This window comes from Phoca vitulina, unplaced genomic scaffold (assembly GCF_004348235.1).
Source record: "Phoca vitulina isolate PV1807 unplaced genomic scaffold, GSC_HSeal_1.0 scaffold1, whole genome shotgun sequence".
NCBI lineage: Eukaryota > Metazoa > Chordata > Mammalia > Carnivora > Phocidae > Phoca > Phoca vitulina.
In genome coordinates, this window is record NW_022589704.1 from 47,568,658 (window position 1) to 47,583,383 (window position 14,726).

A 14,726-nucleotide genomic window follows, 5' to 3' on the forward strand; every position below is an offset into this window, starting at 1 on the left:
ATGAGATATGCATTAATAGTAAAATAGACATTGCAGAAGAAGAGATTAATTAATGCAAATTTAGGAAAAGAAACCATTCAAAAGGAAACAATGAGGAAAAAAAAGTTACAAAATGAAAAGAGTATCAGCGAGGTGTGGAACAATATCAAGCAGCCTAATATGCCTGTAGAGAAGAGAGAAAGGGCAAAATAAATATTTGATAATAATGTCCATTATCATTTTCTCTATTCTATGTTATAACAGAGGTTATAGTCAGTGCAATCAGGCAAAAAAAAAAAAGAAAAATGCATTCACATCCAAAGAGAAGAAATAAAACCACCTTTATTTGTAGGCAACATAATCATTTATGTAGAATATCAATTGGCATCTAGAAATAAATTACTAGAATAAGTGATTTTGTCAATGCAAGATACAAGATGAATATAAAAAATTGCTTTTCTATATACTAACATCAAATAATCAGAATTTGAAATTAAAAATACCAATTATAATAGCATAAAAATTATGAAATACCTAAGGATGAATCTATCAAATCTATCAAAAGAAGTAAGACCTGTAAACTGCAAAAATTAAGGAAACCTAAATAAATGGAGAGAGATATTTGGTTCATGAGTTGGAAGACTCAATATTATCAAGACATCAATTGTGCCCAAACTGACCTATAGAATCAACATAATTCTAATCAAAATCTTGGTAAGATTTCTTTGTAGAAATTGAAATGCTGATTCTAAAATTTATATTGAAATGTAAAGGGCTTAGATTAGCCAACACAACTTTAAAATAGAAAAACAGACTTAGAAGGTTAGCACTACTGATTTAAAGAACGATTAAAGGTATAATAATCAAGACAGTATAATAGACAAATAGGTCAAAGAGCAGAAAAGAGTCCAAAAATCAGTCTATACAACTGATTTTTGATAAAGATGCAAAGGCAAAAAATCTTTTAAAGATTTCGATAACTGTAATTTAAGCACATACTTTGGAGTAAAAAAAAAAATATATATATATAATTGACATTATATATAGAGACATTATATATATAAAACATCAATCTCAAAAAGATTACAATACTAAGAAGTATACAGCAATGAATTGAAAACCTCTTGTATTAAAACACAATTCAAAAGAAACAATTTAGAATAACTCCATTGGAAATATCTAGAATTCAAATAGCTCTGCCAATAACCTGGCTCAAGTAGCCTGTGGCATGACCATGCCTACCATCAGTGGTCATGTCTAATGGGCACTCCCAGTGCCAGAACTTGTTCCATTGCACTAGTTGCATATCATTTGGGGTAACTGGTCCATTGTTATCTCACAGAGTGTACTCCCAAATATCAAAACTGGCAAAAGCTTCTCTTCAAACAGCCCCAGTTAGAGGTTAAAGCTCACCCTACCTTCCTGTCACTCTCCTCTCTGCTTCTACGCCGTTGTTCCTCTATCCTAGCTTCTCTTTTAACATCTTCTCCAATCCTTGTCAGAAGTAACATCTCTTTTGTCTTCCATTCCTAGAAAGTATGAATGTTACTATACTCAGTATGTGTTCACAGTAAACCTTTCTGTTTTTTCCACCACCAACAAGCAAATTAGAATAAGTAAGGGGCCTAACAGAAATCAGGCGAAGCATAATTAAAGTCATACACTGGGTTTAGGATGGCCTTTTCTTACGCATTCCTATTAGGAATGCAGGTATGGTTATTTTTTTACTAAAGCTAAATTTAAAAAATTTTCCACCCTATAATGAGGACTTTTGGGGAGTTAAATAGTGTCTAGCAACTTTCACAATCATCACTTTAATAGTAGATATTGGCTCATACAGTTTGTGGTCAGCCTCATTATTTTATGTAACAACTTGGAAAAAAGATTAATGTGGATAAATGATTCAGACCTGAAATGACTTCAAGAAGTATGATGGAGAGGTAAATTACTTACAAATGAAACAACTGTTTACAATTTTTCTCTAAATATTTTGAATTTGTTATCTCACCTCTTCAATTTTTCTACGAAGACTAAGTTTTCTCCTTGTGTATTCTCGCTGTCGTCTTTCTTCTCTATCCATCCGAAGTAGGCGTTGCTCTTCTGCTGTGTGCTCAAGTTGTTCTAATTCCCTATTTATCATATCCAAATATCTAAGTAAAAGTACAAATACAAGTAAAGGTGAATTGGCTATTTCCCTTATGATGGCATCATCTCTGCTTTGATATTCTCAAACCAACTTCTTGCTTGCTTTTTATTTCTTAAGCCACAGGAATTTTACAGTTTCTCTATCAGCTCTGCTCATGGACCTTCAAGCCAGCCTGACCCACCAACTCACTTTACTCCTTATACAAATCTCCCTATTATATAAGTATCTGTTATGGCACAGCCAATGGTAAAATGTGGAGCAAATTGATTAAAAACATTTTACACAGTAAGTATTCATAACTTTGTACATTTGGGAATATGGGTTTGCAAAGAAGCCTAAAGTAACTGAAACACTGACTTCAAATCTGGGAAAAAAAAAACAGATCTGAGTTTCCTAATAAAAAGATGTATACTGGGTCCATTGTAATTTACAAGACCTTGAACAAATCTCCCATCTGTAGTCTGGGTCTCTAGTATGTCAATCTGTTTTATGGACCTACCATGAAATTGAACTATGGAATATAGAAAGTTAGGCACTGCAGCCTCTCTCACTTTAATGAAGGAGGAGGAAAAAGACCAATAATATCCCTTCACTTCCTAAGAAATGGTCTTGGTCATGGAAGGGTAACGATTGAACGTTAGTAGGTAATATCTTAGTTTAGAGAACGACAGTTTAGAGATGATGCATATTTATACTGGCATTAGATAAAGTTTCCTTTTTTGACTTTTCACTAACTTCCTCAAACTTAATGCTATCAGTCCTTAAAGATGATCATAAGAAGCTACTGTAGAAGCGTGTGCTAAAGATACTTTCCCTCCATCTACTACAATTGGAAGGACTTTGGATCTGATTTTGTTCTTCCAGTTATCAGCTTAGATTATCTTTTGGACTCACAACAACCCTGTCTTCTCTGGTAGAAATTTCTCTTTATAGCCTTGCCACCATAATTTCCCAATTCCCGTACCTCTTGGTCTCTTCCTCTCCATAGTGGGAACAATTGTGGAGTTAAATAGTGTCTAGTTCTCTAAAAATCCTACCTTCAATTCTTTCTAGTATCTTCCTACATATTTGGGTCCACAATATATAAATGAAATATGCATTAACTTCAATCTTACCTGTGCCTTATTAATCGTTCCTGGTCCTTAATAGATTGGGTGCCTTCCTGTAACAACCAATTTTGGAACCGTGCAACATCAGAACGTCTAGGTATTTGACTGTTTTCCTGTAGTCTATTTACTTGCTTTGCAAGCATTTCCTATTAAGAAAAGTGTGTTATAATATACACATATACATAAATGTATGTAAATTTGACTATGTATATGTAAAATCTTCTTTTTACATTCTCAGAAATAAAACTGTCCTATCATATGCTTAGTAAAATTCCTGTACTTTGTGAATAGCTAATTCTGCTTAACTGCATTTAAACCTATTGTTAGACAAGGACAAACAACCCAAAATAAAGATGTCTTTCTCTGAAAATGAATGATAAATATTTCATCTTATTTTTCTATCCATTCTGAAAAAAATAAATGATAATAAGGAGGGAGGGGAGGAGAAGCTCTACGCAGAAGGAGGAAATTGGGTAAAATACAGAACATTTAATAGTATAGGGAAGTCATTATCATTTCTCTACAACTCTCTCTTTTTTAAGATTTATTTATTTATTTTAGAGAGAGAGCATGAGTGCACAAGTAGGGGGAGGGAAAGAGGGAGAGAATCCTCAATCAGACTCTGCACTGAATGCGGAGCCCAACATGGGGCTCAATCCCACCACTCATGAGATCATAATCTGAGCCAAAACTAAGAGTCAGATGCTCAACCCACTGAGCAACCCAGGCACCCCTCTACATAACATTTGAACATAAATTTGTAAATGTACATGTACACACACATTTCTCATTTTTATCCAACTCTCTTGACCGTAAAACCTGAATTCACTCATGCACACGTGCATATGTGTACACACTCACACAAACTTTTTGAGTCAAAAATTGAAAGGAAGTCACTATCTATACCCACTCTACACCAAATCATTCCACTTCATTTTTAAGAACAACATTTTTTATTGAATGAACACAGCTGCATGTGTGTGGGTACACATACACAGTGTACATGTTCTTCCAGTCACCTACAGGACATGGTAATTATACATACTCCTCCTCTCCTGTTACGCAAGCTGTTTTGGGGGCTCCAGCTGAAGAATCTTGCTGCCACAATAGACTCTTCCTATTGCTCTTAGCTCAGGTAGAAATGACATATCTGAGTAGTAATTTAATTGCTAAATTATGCAAGCTACTATTGGCATATTAATAGATAACTTGGTCCCTTTTCTTTTCTTGGCTTAATATAGCAACCTCAAAATATTATTTATTCCTCTTCTAAATTTTAATTTGGAAAAAGTAGTTTGTCAGAATTAAAGGTAAAAATATATGAAAATATTTTGCATACAAATAAAGCTTTCTTCCAAACCCTATGAAAAGAAACCAAAATTAAGTATTTAACTTACTTGATCTCTTATATAGTTTCTTTCAAAGTCTAACTTTAAACTGGTAAGATATTGCCTGTACTTATTCAAGTCCTTCAAGGTACATACAATCTAAAAAACAAAACAACAGTAATGACAAAAATATATAAATACAAATATTTAAAAATCATAGCAATTACTTTCCTAGGAAAAATAGTAATACCATACCATTTGATAATATTTTGGTATTAAGAGTAATAAATTGCTAACAATTTTGTAAGCAGTAACTCTCTACAACGTTTAATCAACAGGAAATTTCTATCCAGATAACATTACTTTATTAATATGCATCATGATAGGGGATTTAGTACATACAACTGGAGTTATTAAAAGAAAATACTAATGTAATAATAATGTTTGATCCCAATAAGAATATAGTCCATCAAGATTCCATCAGGCTGATTTTACTAGGTTCCTATTTTGTCTCAAGTTTTTAAAAAGCTTATGGGACGTAATCCTTGACAAGCATACAGTGACATTAGAGACAGAGAAAGAGGACTATGATACATTTGGAAAAATTACCTTTACATCCTGAAATTATTTGGTAATCATCTTTTGATATCATAAAGAAAAAAGGTGAGGGAAGAAGTAGTTTCATTTAGAAAAAACTATTGTCTGGTTTCCCTTGACCCAAATACTGAGTAATTTATGAAATTTCCCATTATTTCTCATGACCAAGTTAAAGGTGATACAGACCCCCCAGTGAGGTACAGAAGCAAGCTTTATCAAGTCTTGGAGGTTTGCAATGATTAAAAAGAATTAATCTTCAACCCACTTTATTATTGCTGGTGATATAGCCTCCTTTCTTTAATCTTCTCAGGATATCTTTGCGCTTATAGTATGCTCTTAAATGTGGATCATGAAGACTTTTATATTGGTTTTCCAAAAGTCGACAATAAGGATCAGTCAGGTTAAAACCGTAAGAAGGTCGAAAAAGCTGCAAACACAGATTTTAAAATATTATAAGGGTAAAGCTAATGAATTTCACTTTTAAATGTCAATCTATTGAAATGACTAGACTGTTCACTGAAAATAAAGCAGGCGAGAAGAATTTGAAGTGGGGAAGAACTGGCAACAGAAAGATTTGGATTAGGCAACATAAATTTATTATCCTGACTTCTTTTTCCCCACTGACCTGACTTATTCTAAAAACCTTCCCTCACTCAATTAATTCCTCCCCTGATCACTATCAGTCCCTGGCCCTGAGTCACAGAAGAAAGGAAAAGAAAAGAAAGGAACTAGGATAAAATTTGTTTTAATGTATAAAGAAAGTGAAAGCTATGATTCTTCCTTTTCCTTTTCCCACTTCCAAGTCAAAGTACTCACTACGTTTAAAAGGATAAAGGGATAATATTAATTATGATTATCTCAGTAATCTGAAAATGAAGAAAATAGAAAGTCTTTCACCAAGATTCATGGAAACTTAAACCAAAAAAGTAGAAGTAAAACTCAGATGTTAAAGATAATGAATAGGTGGCGCCTGGGTGGCTCAATCGTTAAGCATCTGCCTTCGGCTCAGGTCATGATCCCAGGGTCCTGGGATCGAGTCCCACATCGGGCTCCCTGCTCCGCGGGAAGCCTGCTTCTCCCTCTCCCACTCTCCTTGCTTGTGTTCTCTCTCTTGCTGTGTCTCTCTCTGTCAAATAAATAAACAAAATCTTTAAAAAAAAAAGATAATAAATAAAGGTTATTGTGTTAGGGTCTTATTTAAGGCAAGAAACCCAGTAGTCTCTGAGAGCACTACAGTTAGGAAAAAAATCAAGGTCTGTATTATAAAGTTCAACATATTGAAGAACCAATTATAAAAGATATTAATAAGGATTGAGGTTTCTTCATATGTGTAAAGACCAAATACAACCTTATACAGTAGTCATTAGCATATAAAAGGAAAATATCAGCTAATAGTCCTGTTTCTCTGTTACGTTAGAGGAAACAGCTGAATTATCTCATCTCGTTTGTAAATTAAAACATTACCAAAGTGAGGTGTGTGTGTGTGTGTGTGTGTGTGTGTGTGTGTGTGTGTGTGAGTTCCGAGCCCATTTTTCAATGGCAGGATGGTGAAAATGGGTTTTGGGGAACCTCTGAAAGGGAAAAAGTAGAGGATGTAAGTAGGTGTGGAAGTTGTCCTAATATTGCCTTTGCATTCTTTCTTTTTGCTTTCCTTTAATTTTTTGTGGTGAGAAAAATGGAAGTTTTAGTCTAAAGTACAGTCAAAGCAGTACTTGGCTCAAGTGAAAGGCAACTGGAATGTGTGGAAGATGTGGCAAACCTGAGAGCACCTGACCTGTTTGCAGGCATTCAATTCCATTGATAAGTCCCCATGCATTGTGCACCAATCTAGATCTGGCTGCAGGTACTAGTTCGTGACCTCTGTGTTCAGCCTGGCAGTAGCCACCTCAGTCAGATTCTGAACACTAAGGAGCCTGGCTGGGTGGCACTCTATAAAGAACTCCCTCAAGCTATAGGTGGGAGGATGTTTCATATACGGGCAAAGGGGCAGACTGGAGGAATATGATAGGATGCTAGCTTTCATTTTCCATTTAAAAGCTTCCTTGATAAATTTCTGACTTCTTGCTTAACATAAGGCTTCAATCTCTTTCAAGGGCATACTTCATAAAGCAAAATTCCCTAATTACTAATGTTTCCCTGAGAAGGCAAAGAAAAGAATCTCTTAGGAGTGTGTCTTGAATTCAGTGAGACCAGGTATAAAGCCCATACCTTTTCTGTAAGGGAAACAATCAACAATTGTGACTCAAGAATGGATTGATTTTTTTTTTTTAAGACGTTGACATTTAGCTGTCAACATCTCTTAGCTGTTGAACTTCAGCTGTGATGGTAGTATGTTTCTCAAGACCAAACTTGGGCTAATTACCTGTAAATAAGGAACACCTTTTAGACATATCCATTCATTAGAGCCAGGGTATGCATTCTGTTGTCAATTAAAGTGATTGGTTTTTCTTTAAAAAAAAACCCTAAAAGTGTAAACATAAAAAATCACTTTATTGAGGAGATAGTACTGAAAGAAAAAGAAGGATTTCACAAAGTCAGTCTTCAGGGAAATAGTCTGGTGCTTGATTATGATTAAATGAAGATAGTTTGGGGGGAATGAATCTAATAAAGAATAGAGAGAACATCTTTTAAAAAAGTAGTTGGCAAGTGAATTAATGTTTGACAGAAATGGTAATTCAGCAAACAGTGTATTTGACTAAACAGTTGAAAGACAGGGCTAAGTTTATACCCTGAAGAGTTTTCAAGCATGGTTTAGGAAAGCTAGTTTGTTTGGATGTGACTCAGCCAAACAGTGTGAGGTGGCTTATTTTTTGTTAGCTTGCTCTATTCTAGTGGAACAAAGGGAAATTATATATTTCCCAGAAACAAAACTTTAAGTGATCATGTTTATTAGGCAAGTATCAAATACCAAGAGGCCCTACTAATTTCTGATGACATCATAGATAGAAGGAGGGCACAAGGGTCACTCGGAATTCTTTCTTGTAAAATTTTTTGCACTATTGATCAAAGCAACCACTCAAAAAAAGAAATGTACTGAACCTCCTTCAGCATTAGTCACTGGGTCAAAGGCTGGGGAGGTTTGAGGGTAGAGGTAGTGCTGAGGACTAAGAATATGAAAGAGTTTGAGGGAAGCACACTCTACCCCAGTATGATTTACATTATAAAATTATAATTATAAAATTATAGCATTGAGTAAAATTACACAAACCAAGGGCAATGCAAATTTTAAGGAAATATAAGCTAATTGGGGGCTGTAATAGTTCAGAAAGAATCTTGAAAGATGGTTCAAATTCACAGATTGGGCAGAAGAGGAAAGAATATGTCAGGTTTGGGAAGCAAGGTGAACAAAGGCACAGAAATTTTAACATGGTATGTGTGAGTAAGGCATAAAATACCCCAGGTGGAAGGAGCTGAGGCTCTCGATGAGAGAAAAGACTGGATGAGGAGGTTGGGGCAAATCATGGAGTCATTAGTTAAATACTAAACATGTTAACTTATTTCAACTTCACTGTTTTCTCACTTAGTGTGTGAAATAGAATGCAGCACAAACAAAAGTCATAGAAAAGTGTTCTGTAATGAGAGTTTTGTCCAAGTTATTATTGGTTAAAGTCATAACACAATTAAATGGCCAGCTAGCACCAATAATCTTTCACCTTTCAACCAAATATTTTTCTAACAAAATCTCACTAAATAGGTATAAAGTTATTATAAAGAAAAGTTAATATGGTTCTATAAATTATAAATTAAGGCAGAACTAAGAATCTAAACTTTCTAGCCCAAGATTTTGAGACTATACTAGATGAAGTTGCTTCGTATGCATCCTAAACAATATCTTAGGTTAGATGTGGGGTTGGTTATTTTTTTCCTGTGTATGGTAGTGCAAATTCCCCTAATGGACTTTGTATGATGTAGTGCCTGAGTCTAACAGCAAATAGAAAAGAGCAAAGAAAACCAACGTAAGACCATTAAAAATTACTTTACCTTTTCACTTAACTTCGTAGTATAGTATAAAGTTTTGCTTCCTGGGATCATAGGCAGCTTGACCCCAAGAGGCAGATCCAGTAGTTGACCCGCTCCGACCCCTGGTAAGTGGGTTTTGTGCACGCCCTGTCAGATGCAATTGGAGAGTTTGGCCTTTCCTTTCAGTATTAGATATGAGGCCAATCTACTCCTACTCCAATCAAGAGTCATACAGTCAGGGTCGAAGGCTCCCGCCCTACCACACAGCCCTGAAGACCTCCTCCCGCCTCCCGCTTCCCGCTTCCCGGGCCACCCGCTTCGCAGCTGCGCCACAGCCAGTTGCGGCCCCAGCAGCCGAGAGCACTTCCACCCGCCGCCCGCACGAGGGCGCCAGAAGCGGGCGGTTAGGAACCGCGCGGCCCGTCTGTGGCTCTCCCTGCCCGGGCCCTAGAGGGCCGGAAGCCCGTCGGAGGACCACGACGCCAGGCTGGCTGCCACTCACGTCTCCGCATTCCTGGCTGTCCGCGGCCAGGCTACTGGTGGCCGTCTTGGTGGCAGCGATGTTGGCAGCCTTGGAGCAGGCGCTGAGGTACAGCTCCATCGCCGGCCCGGACCCCTCTGCCCCTCTCCGCCCTCCCCTGGCCCCTTCCCTCGCACCCCTTTCCCCGTCGTCGTCCCTCCGTTGCGACTGGACCCGGAATGGCCAGTACCCCGCGTCCGCGAGGCCTCACCCTCGCGGCGTTCCAGACTCCGAACTTGGGGGCCGCAGACAGGTGGTGCCCTCCCGAGGGCTGGTCCCAGATGCTTGGGCGTGCAGCGCCCGGGATTTGGGGAAATCAGTTCTAGGGGCCTGGTCTATGAGGGCTGCAGTTGAAATACCGTTTCTCTCAGAAGCCAGCACCCCTCAGTCATACCAAACCCAACTCCAAACTTTGAAAGCTTTGCGGGAGGGTAGCTGGCTAATTTCTCCTGGCCTCCGAGGAGCTATGGTTTGGCCGGGGTAGGGCGGTGAGCAAAACAAACAAACAAACAACAAAAAAAACCTCCATTCTAGGGACAGAGGCCTGGTTTTGTGTATGTGCCCCCTTATAGACACGGTGATCACACCCCATCCCCAGGCTCCCACGACCTCTTTCCACTCCAGGTCCACATTACTGTACTTTGGTTTCCTTTGGGGCTCTGCCTCTCTCCTGTCCTCCTCCCTCCTCTAGTCTTCCTCTTTCCTTTCTAGCTCTCTTCTCTTTCTCCTACTCCCTCTTCTCTGCCTCCCCTGCTTTCTCCTAGATCCCTCTTTTCTTCTCCTGTCAGCCATCCAGCCAGAATTTATAAAATGCACGACTCCTTGGGGCCGGTCATTGAAAGGGGCACTGGGAATATGGTGGTGAGTAAAATTTGGCCCCCCTCTTTCAAGGAGCTAACTAGACTGTGAGTACTTGGAGGGCGCAGAATGTATCCGATTTGTCAGGAATGTGGACTTAGACCCTTGTTCTTTCTTATTTCTGGCCCATTTAGTAGTAATACCTACTGTTTATTGAGAATTTACTAACTCCAGATACTGTGGTAAACACTCACCACATTTAATCTTTATAACAGCCTTGCCAATAATGACCTCTTTTTTCCACAGGTTAAAGAGGAATGATAGTTACTATTAAGTCATGGCCCCAGAGACAGTTTCTTAGTCAATATACTAGTTTTATGTCTGTTCTGTTTCTTTTAATGCCACTCATATGCATGGGACTCCTAAATTTGAAATCTGATCTCGGGACACAGTCCACTACCAGCACTCCACATGGGGGTCTCACAGTCATCTCAAATTGAGTGTACTCAAATCTCAACCCACCCTTTCACTAAAACAGTACAAAACTAAGGCCCTGTTCTTCTTGCATTTCCCATCTCAGTGACAATATCAGTATCTACCCAAGCTGGAAACTGAGATATAATACTAGATACTTCCTTTCCCCTTATTCCACACATTCAGTTGATCTCTTTGTCCTACTGATTTTATCACTGAAATTAATTGGTCTTCTCCTACCCATCTGTACACTACTCCCTCAGTTAAGCCACTCATCATTTTTTTGTCTGTGTGATCACAACAGCCTTATCTGTCTGCCACCTTTTACCCAATAGTCCATCTTTTATCAAATTAATCTTTGACGCCATCTCTCTCCCCTCTAGTAAATCCCCAGTTACCATAAGACTTAACACAAAGCATATAACAGCCTCTGTGACTTGGTCCCTGTATTAGTTTTCTCTTGCTGCTGTAACAAATTACCACAATCTTAGTGGCTTAAAACAACACAAAGGTATTATCTTACAATAATTGAGGCCAGCAGTCTGAAATGCATCCCATCTTGCTGAAATCAAAGTGTTGGCATGGCTGCATTCTTCTGGAGGCTGTCGGACACAATCGATGTCCTTCCTCTCTATGGCTTCTAGAAGCTTCCCCGTCCTCCCACTTCGAATCCAGCATGTAGTGTCTTCAGATCTCTGACTCAGACCTCTGCCTCCCTCTCTATAATTAAAAATCTGTTGATTACGTTGGGTCCATCTAGATGACCTATGATAATTTTCTTTATTTTCTTTTTTTTTATTTTTTAGAGAAAGGGAGAGCATGGGGGTGAGAGGGGCAGAGAAAGAGGGGGAGAGAGAATGGAGCCTGATGTGGGCTTGATCTCATGACCCTGGGATCATGACCTGAGCTGAAATCAAGAGTTCGGTGCTAAACCGGCTGAGCCACCCAGGCACCCTGATAATTTCTTTATTTTAAGGTCAGCTGATTAGCAACCTTAATTCCATTAGGAATCTTAATTCCCCATTGCCATGAAACATACATATTCATAGGTCTTGGAAATTAAAATGTAGACACCTTTGAGAGGTATCATACTGCCTAGTACAGCTCTTTTCTCCCTTTTTAAGACATAACTTCTGTACACCACCTCTCAAAATTGAACCTCAAATGATGTAAAACTGTTTGAGGTTAGTTTCCAACACTGAACCTACTGATTCAAGACTTTGTGTCTTTGCTGTGCTGTTCCCCTGCCTGATAGCCCTTTGCACTTCATTGCTTGGCTAATTTCAGTCAGCTTTTAAGACTGCTTAAGTATCATCATCTCTAGGAAGTTTTTATGACATTCTAAGCTTTTGCCAATTTTTTTTCCCTTTAAGGGAATGGAAACTCCTTTAAAGCAGCTATTGGGTTATTCAACTTTATATGCTCAACACTTAGCATAGTGTCTAGCAAGCATTTAGTGAAACCCCAGTATATTTGGTTGTCTTGACCTAGGTAATGAGAACCCATCAAAGGGTTTTAAGAAAATTTTTATTTTAGAAGATCATTCTGGCGACAAGATAGGGGATGGATTTTTAGGGGGGAGACTGAAGGCCTGAGAGACTTTACGATATGTAGTTACATAAGAAACAATGAAGACCTGAAATAATGAGTCAATAGGAATGAAGGGGAGAGAATGGATTTGAGAGACATTTGAAGCAACATTGTCATAACTTTGGGTTCTTCCCCATCTCACCTACTTTAAAAATAACAGAGTTGGAGGGAATGATTGCTGTTGTGAAACTCACAAGGGTAGATGACAAGCTTGAATTCTGGAGAGAACAGTAAAACCAGAAAAGTAAATGAATTCCCTAAGAAAACCACATCAAACAGGTAAGTTATTTTTATAAGGAAAGCAGTTGGAAAGTGAGACTAGAGAAGCAGGAAGTCTATGATAATTGTATGTAAAGAAGTATTTGTTGTATTCTTGGAGATGACAGAGGAACATGTGTTTGAAATTTTATGAACTTTGGGGCCTTTTCAGATACTATCTTGCCCTTTCCTTCATAACAACCCATTCACAAAATTTAATGGCTTTAAAAAATGATTTATTATTTCTCACAGCTTTTGGGTTGGCTGACATTTCTTTTAGTCTGAGTTGGCTCAGCTGGAGCTGGATCATCTAGGGTGGCTTCACTCACATGTCCAGGGCCTCAGCTGGGATGGCTGTAATGGTTGGGATTGCTGGAACACTGTCTACAGATGTTCTTTTCATATTCTAGGTGATTAGATCATGCTTTTTTACATGGAAGTCTTGGGGTTTCCGGCATCAAGAGGGTATGAACTTTAGTGTGCTTTTGTGCTTTTCAAATCTTCACTATTAGTATAACATTTTCTAAGGATGCCAATCATTGGATCAGAGTCCACACTAATGCAGTATGACCTCATCTTAACCAGATTACATCTGCAAATTCTCTATTTCTAAATAATTTTATAGTCAGGTTCGGACTGGACTAAATTTGGGGGGAGGACACCATTCAACCAAATACAGAAAGTTACTGCTAATGGAGGAAGTTTGATATATTGACATGTCAAAAAAGGCTTTTTTAAGATATTGATTAGACAGAGGGCTCAAAATAAGAATCGGTCTGGAAATAACAAAAGTATGGATATTAGAATCATCATGATATATATGGGTTTCTAAAGGATTTCAAAACTTAAAGAGATAGAATAAAATTATCTAACCTCCCATAATTGATTCAGGAAAAGTAGGCAAAAAGAATAAATGAATATCACCCTCATATACTTTCTGAAGTGGTCTATTTCTGCCAGGTAAAACCTTACTTAGCTTCTGATTAGTTACTGCCTCTGACTAAACATTACTTCTTATATTGCCCACAAAACTGACGCAAATATTAAAGTAAACTCTCCTCTCAAGATATATAACTTATCAAATATTAACTGTTTTTCTGTATTTCTGTAAAATATCTTATTTGCTGATGTTTTAGATTTTTTCAAATTATCATCTTTACAAAAGAAAAAAATGAAAATTTGTATTAAAATTTTTGTTAAGAGAAGTTTTGTCCCTATCATTAATACAGCACTGCCTCTACAGCAGAACAAATTAGCACCTGACTTTTTATTGCCTGGCTCTTATCTCTCATTACTTGATGACTCTCTGTGGGTCTTATGCTCCCAATAAGACTCTAGGTGCTTTTGATTGCTTGCATCCCCTGGGTCAGCAGTGCCCAGTGCTTGCTAGGCACTCAGACTGCTTTCCTGATTACCCTTTAGTCATTGCTAAATAGTGAGTGCACACACGCACATGCCCACACACACACACACACACACACACGTACACACACAGCGTCTGGTAAGGACCATACAATATCTTTTCATATTATAAGGTATATTTCTTTGCTGGTATCCCACCCATTTAAATACTTTACTTTATATTTGCATTATTTTTAAAAATATTATATTTATCTTGATGAAAAGCTGGCACTGAATACAGAGTCCTGATTTGTTAAGTGGTGCAGACTATGCAGAAAGAAGGGGGCCAAATTAAATATTGGTTGGGATATTTATTCATATATTCTCAATATATATATTTTAGGTGACAGCACAAATAAATCGTTGTGAAATATTAAATAAAAAGTAATGTTCAAATATGTTTCCAGTTTAAGCTTTCACATGAAGATAGCATATAATTTAAGGTAGCCAGTCATACGATGCATCACAGCTGGGGAAAATTCCTTAATAGTAAAAGGCAGTAGGAATAGATAGTACAGTATTAATAGTGTAGACTTGGGGGTTTAAATCACATTTATTTCAACTCT

General features: G+C 37.7%; 1 protein-coding gene across 1 annotated transcript in view; it reads right to left on the reverse strand.

Annotated features, from left to right (window-relative positions):
• Positions 1–9,720, reverse strand: part of FSIP2 (fibrous sheath interacting protein 2) — a 107,225-nt gene extending 97,505 nt beyond the window's left edge. Inside the window, exons 1-7 of the mRNA XM_032420585.1 lie at positions 9,622–9,720; positions 9,141–9,266; positions 5,425–5,586; positions 4,632–4,721; positions 3,241–3,380; positions 1,988–2,129; positions 1,398–1,508 (exon numbers count right to left, since the gene is read on the reverse strand). Of these exons, the coding sequence (XP_032276476.1) occupies positions 1,398–1,508; positions 1,988–2,129; positions 3,241–3,380; positions 4,632–4,721; positions 5,425–5,586; positions 9,141–9,266; positions 9,622–9,720 (870 nt within the window). The remainder of the gene's footprint in view (positions 1–1,397; positions 1,509–1,987; positions 2,130–3,240; positions 3,381–4,631; positions 4,722–5,424; positions 5,587–9,140; positions 9,267–9,621) is intronic.
• Positions 9,721–14,726: the final 5,006 nt, after the last annotated feature.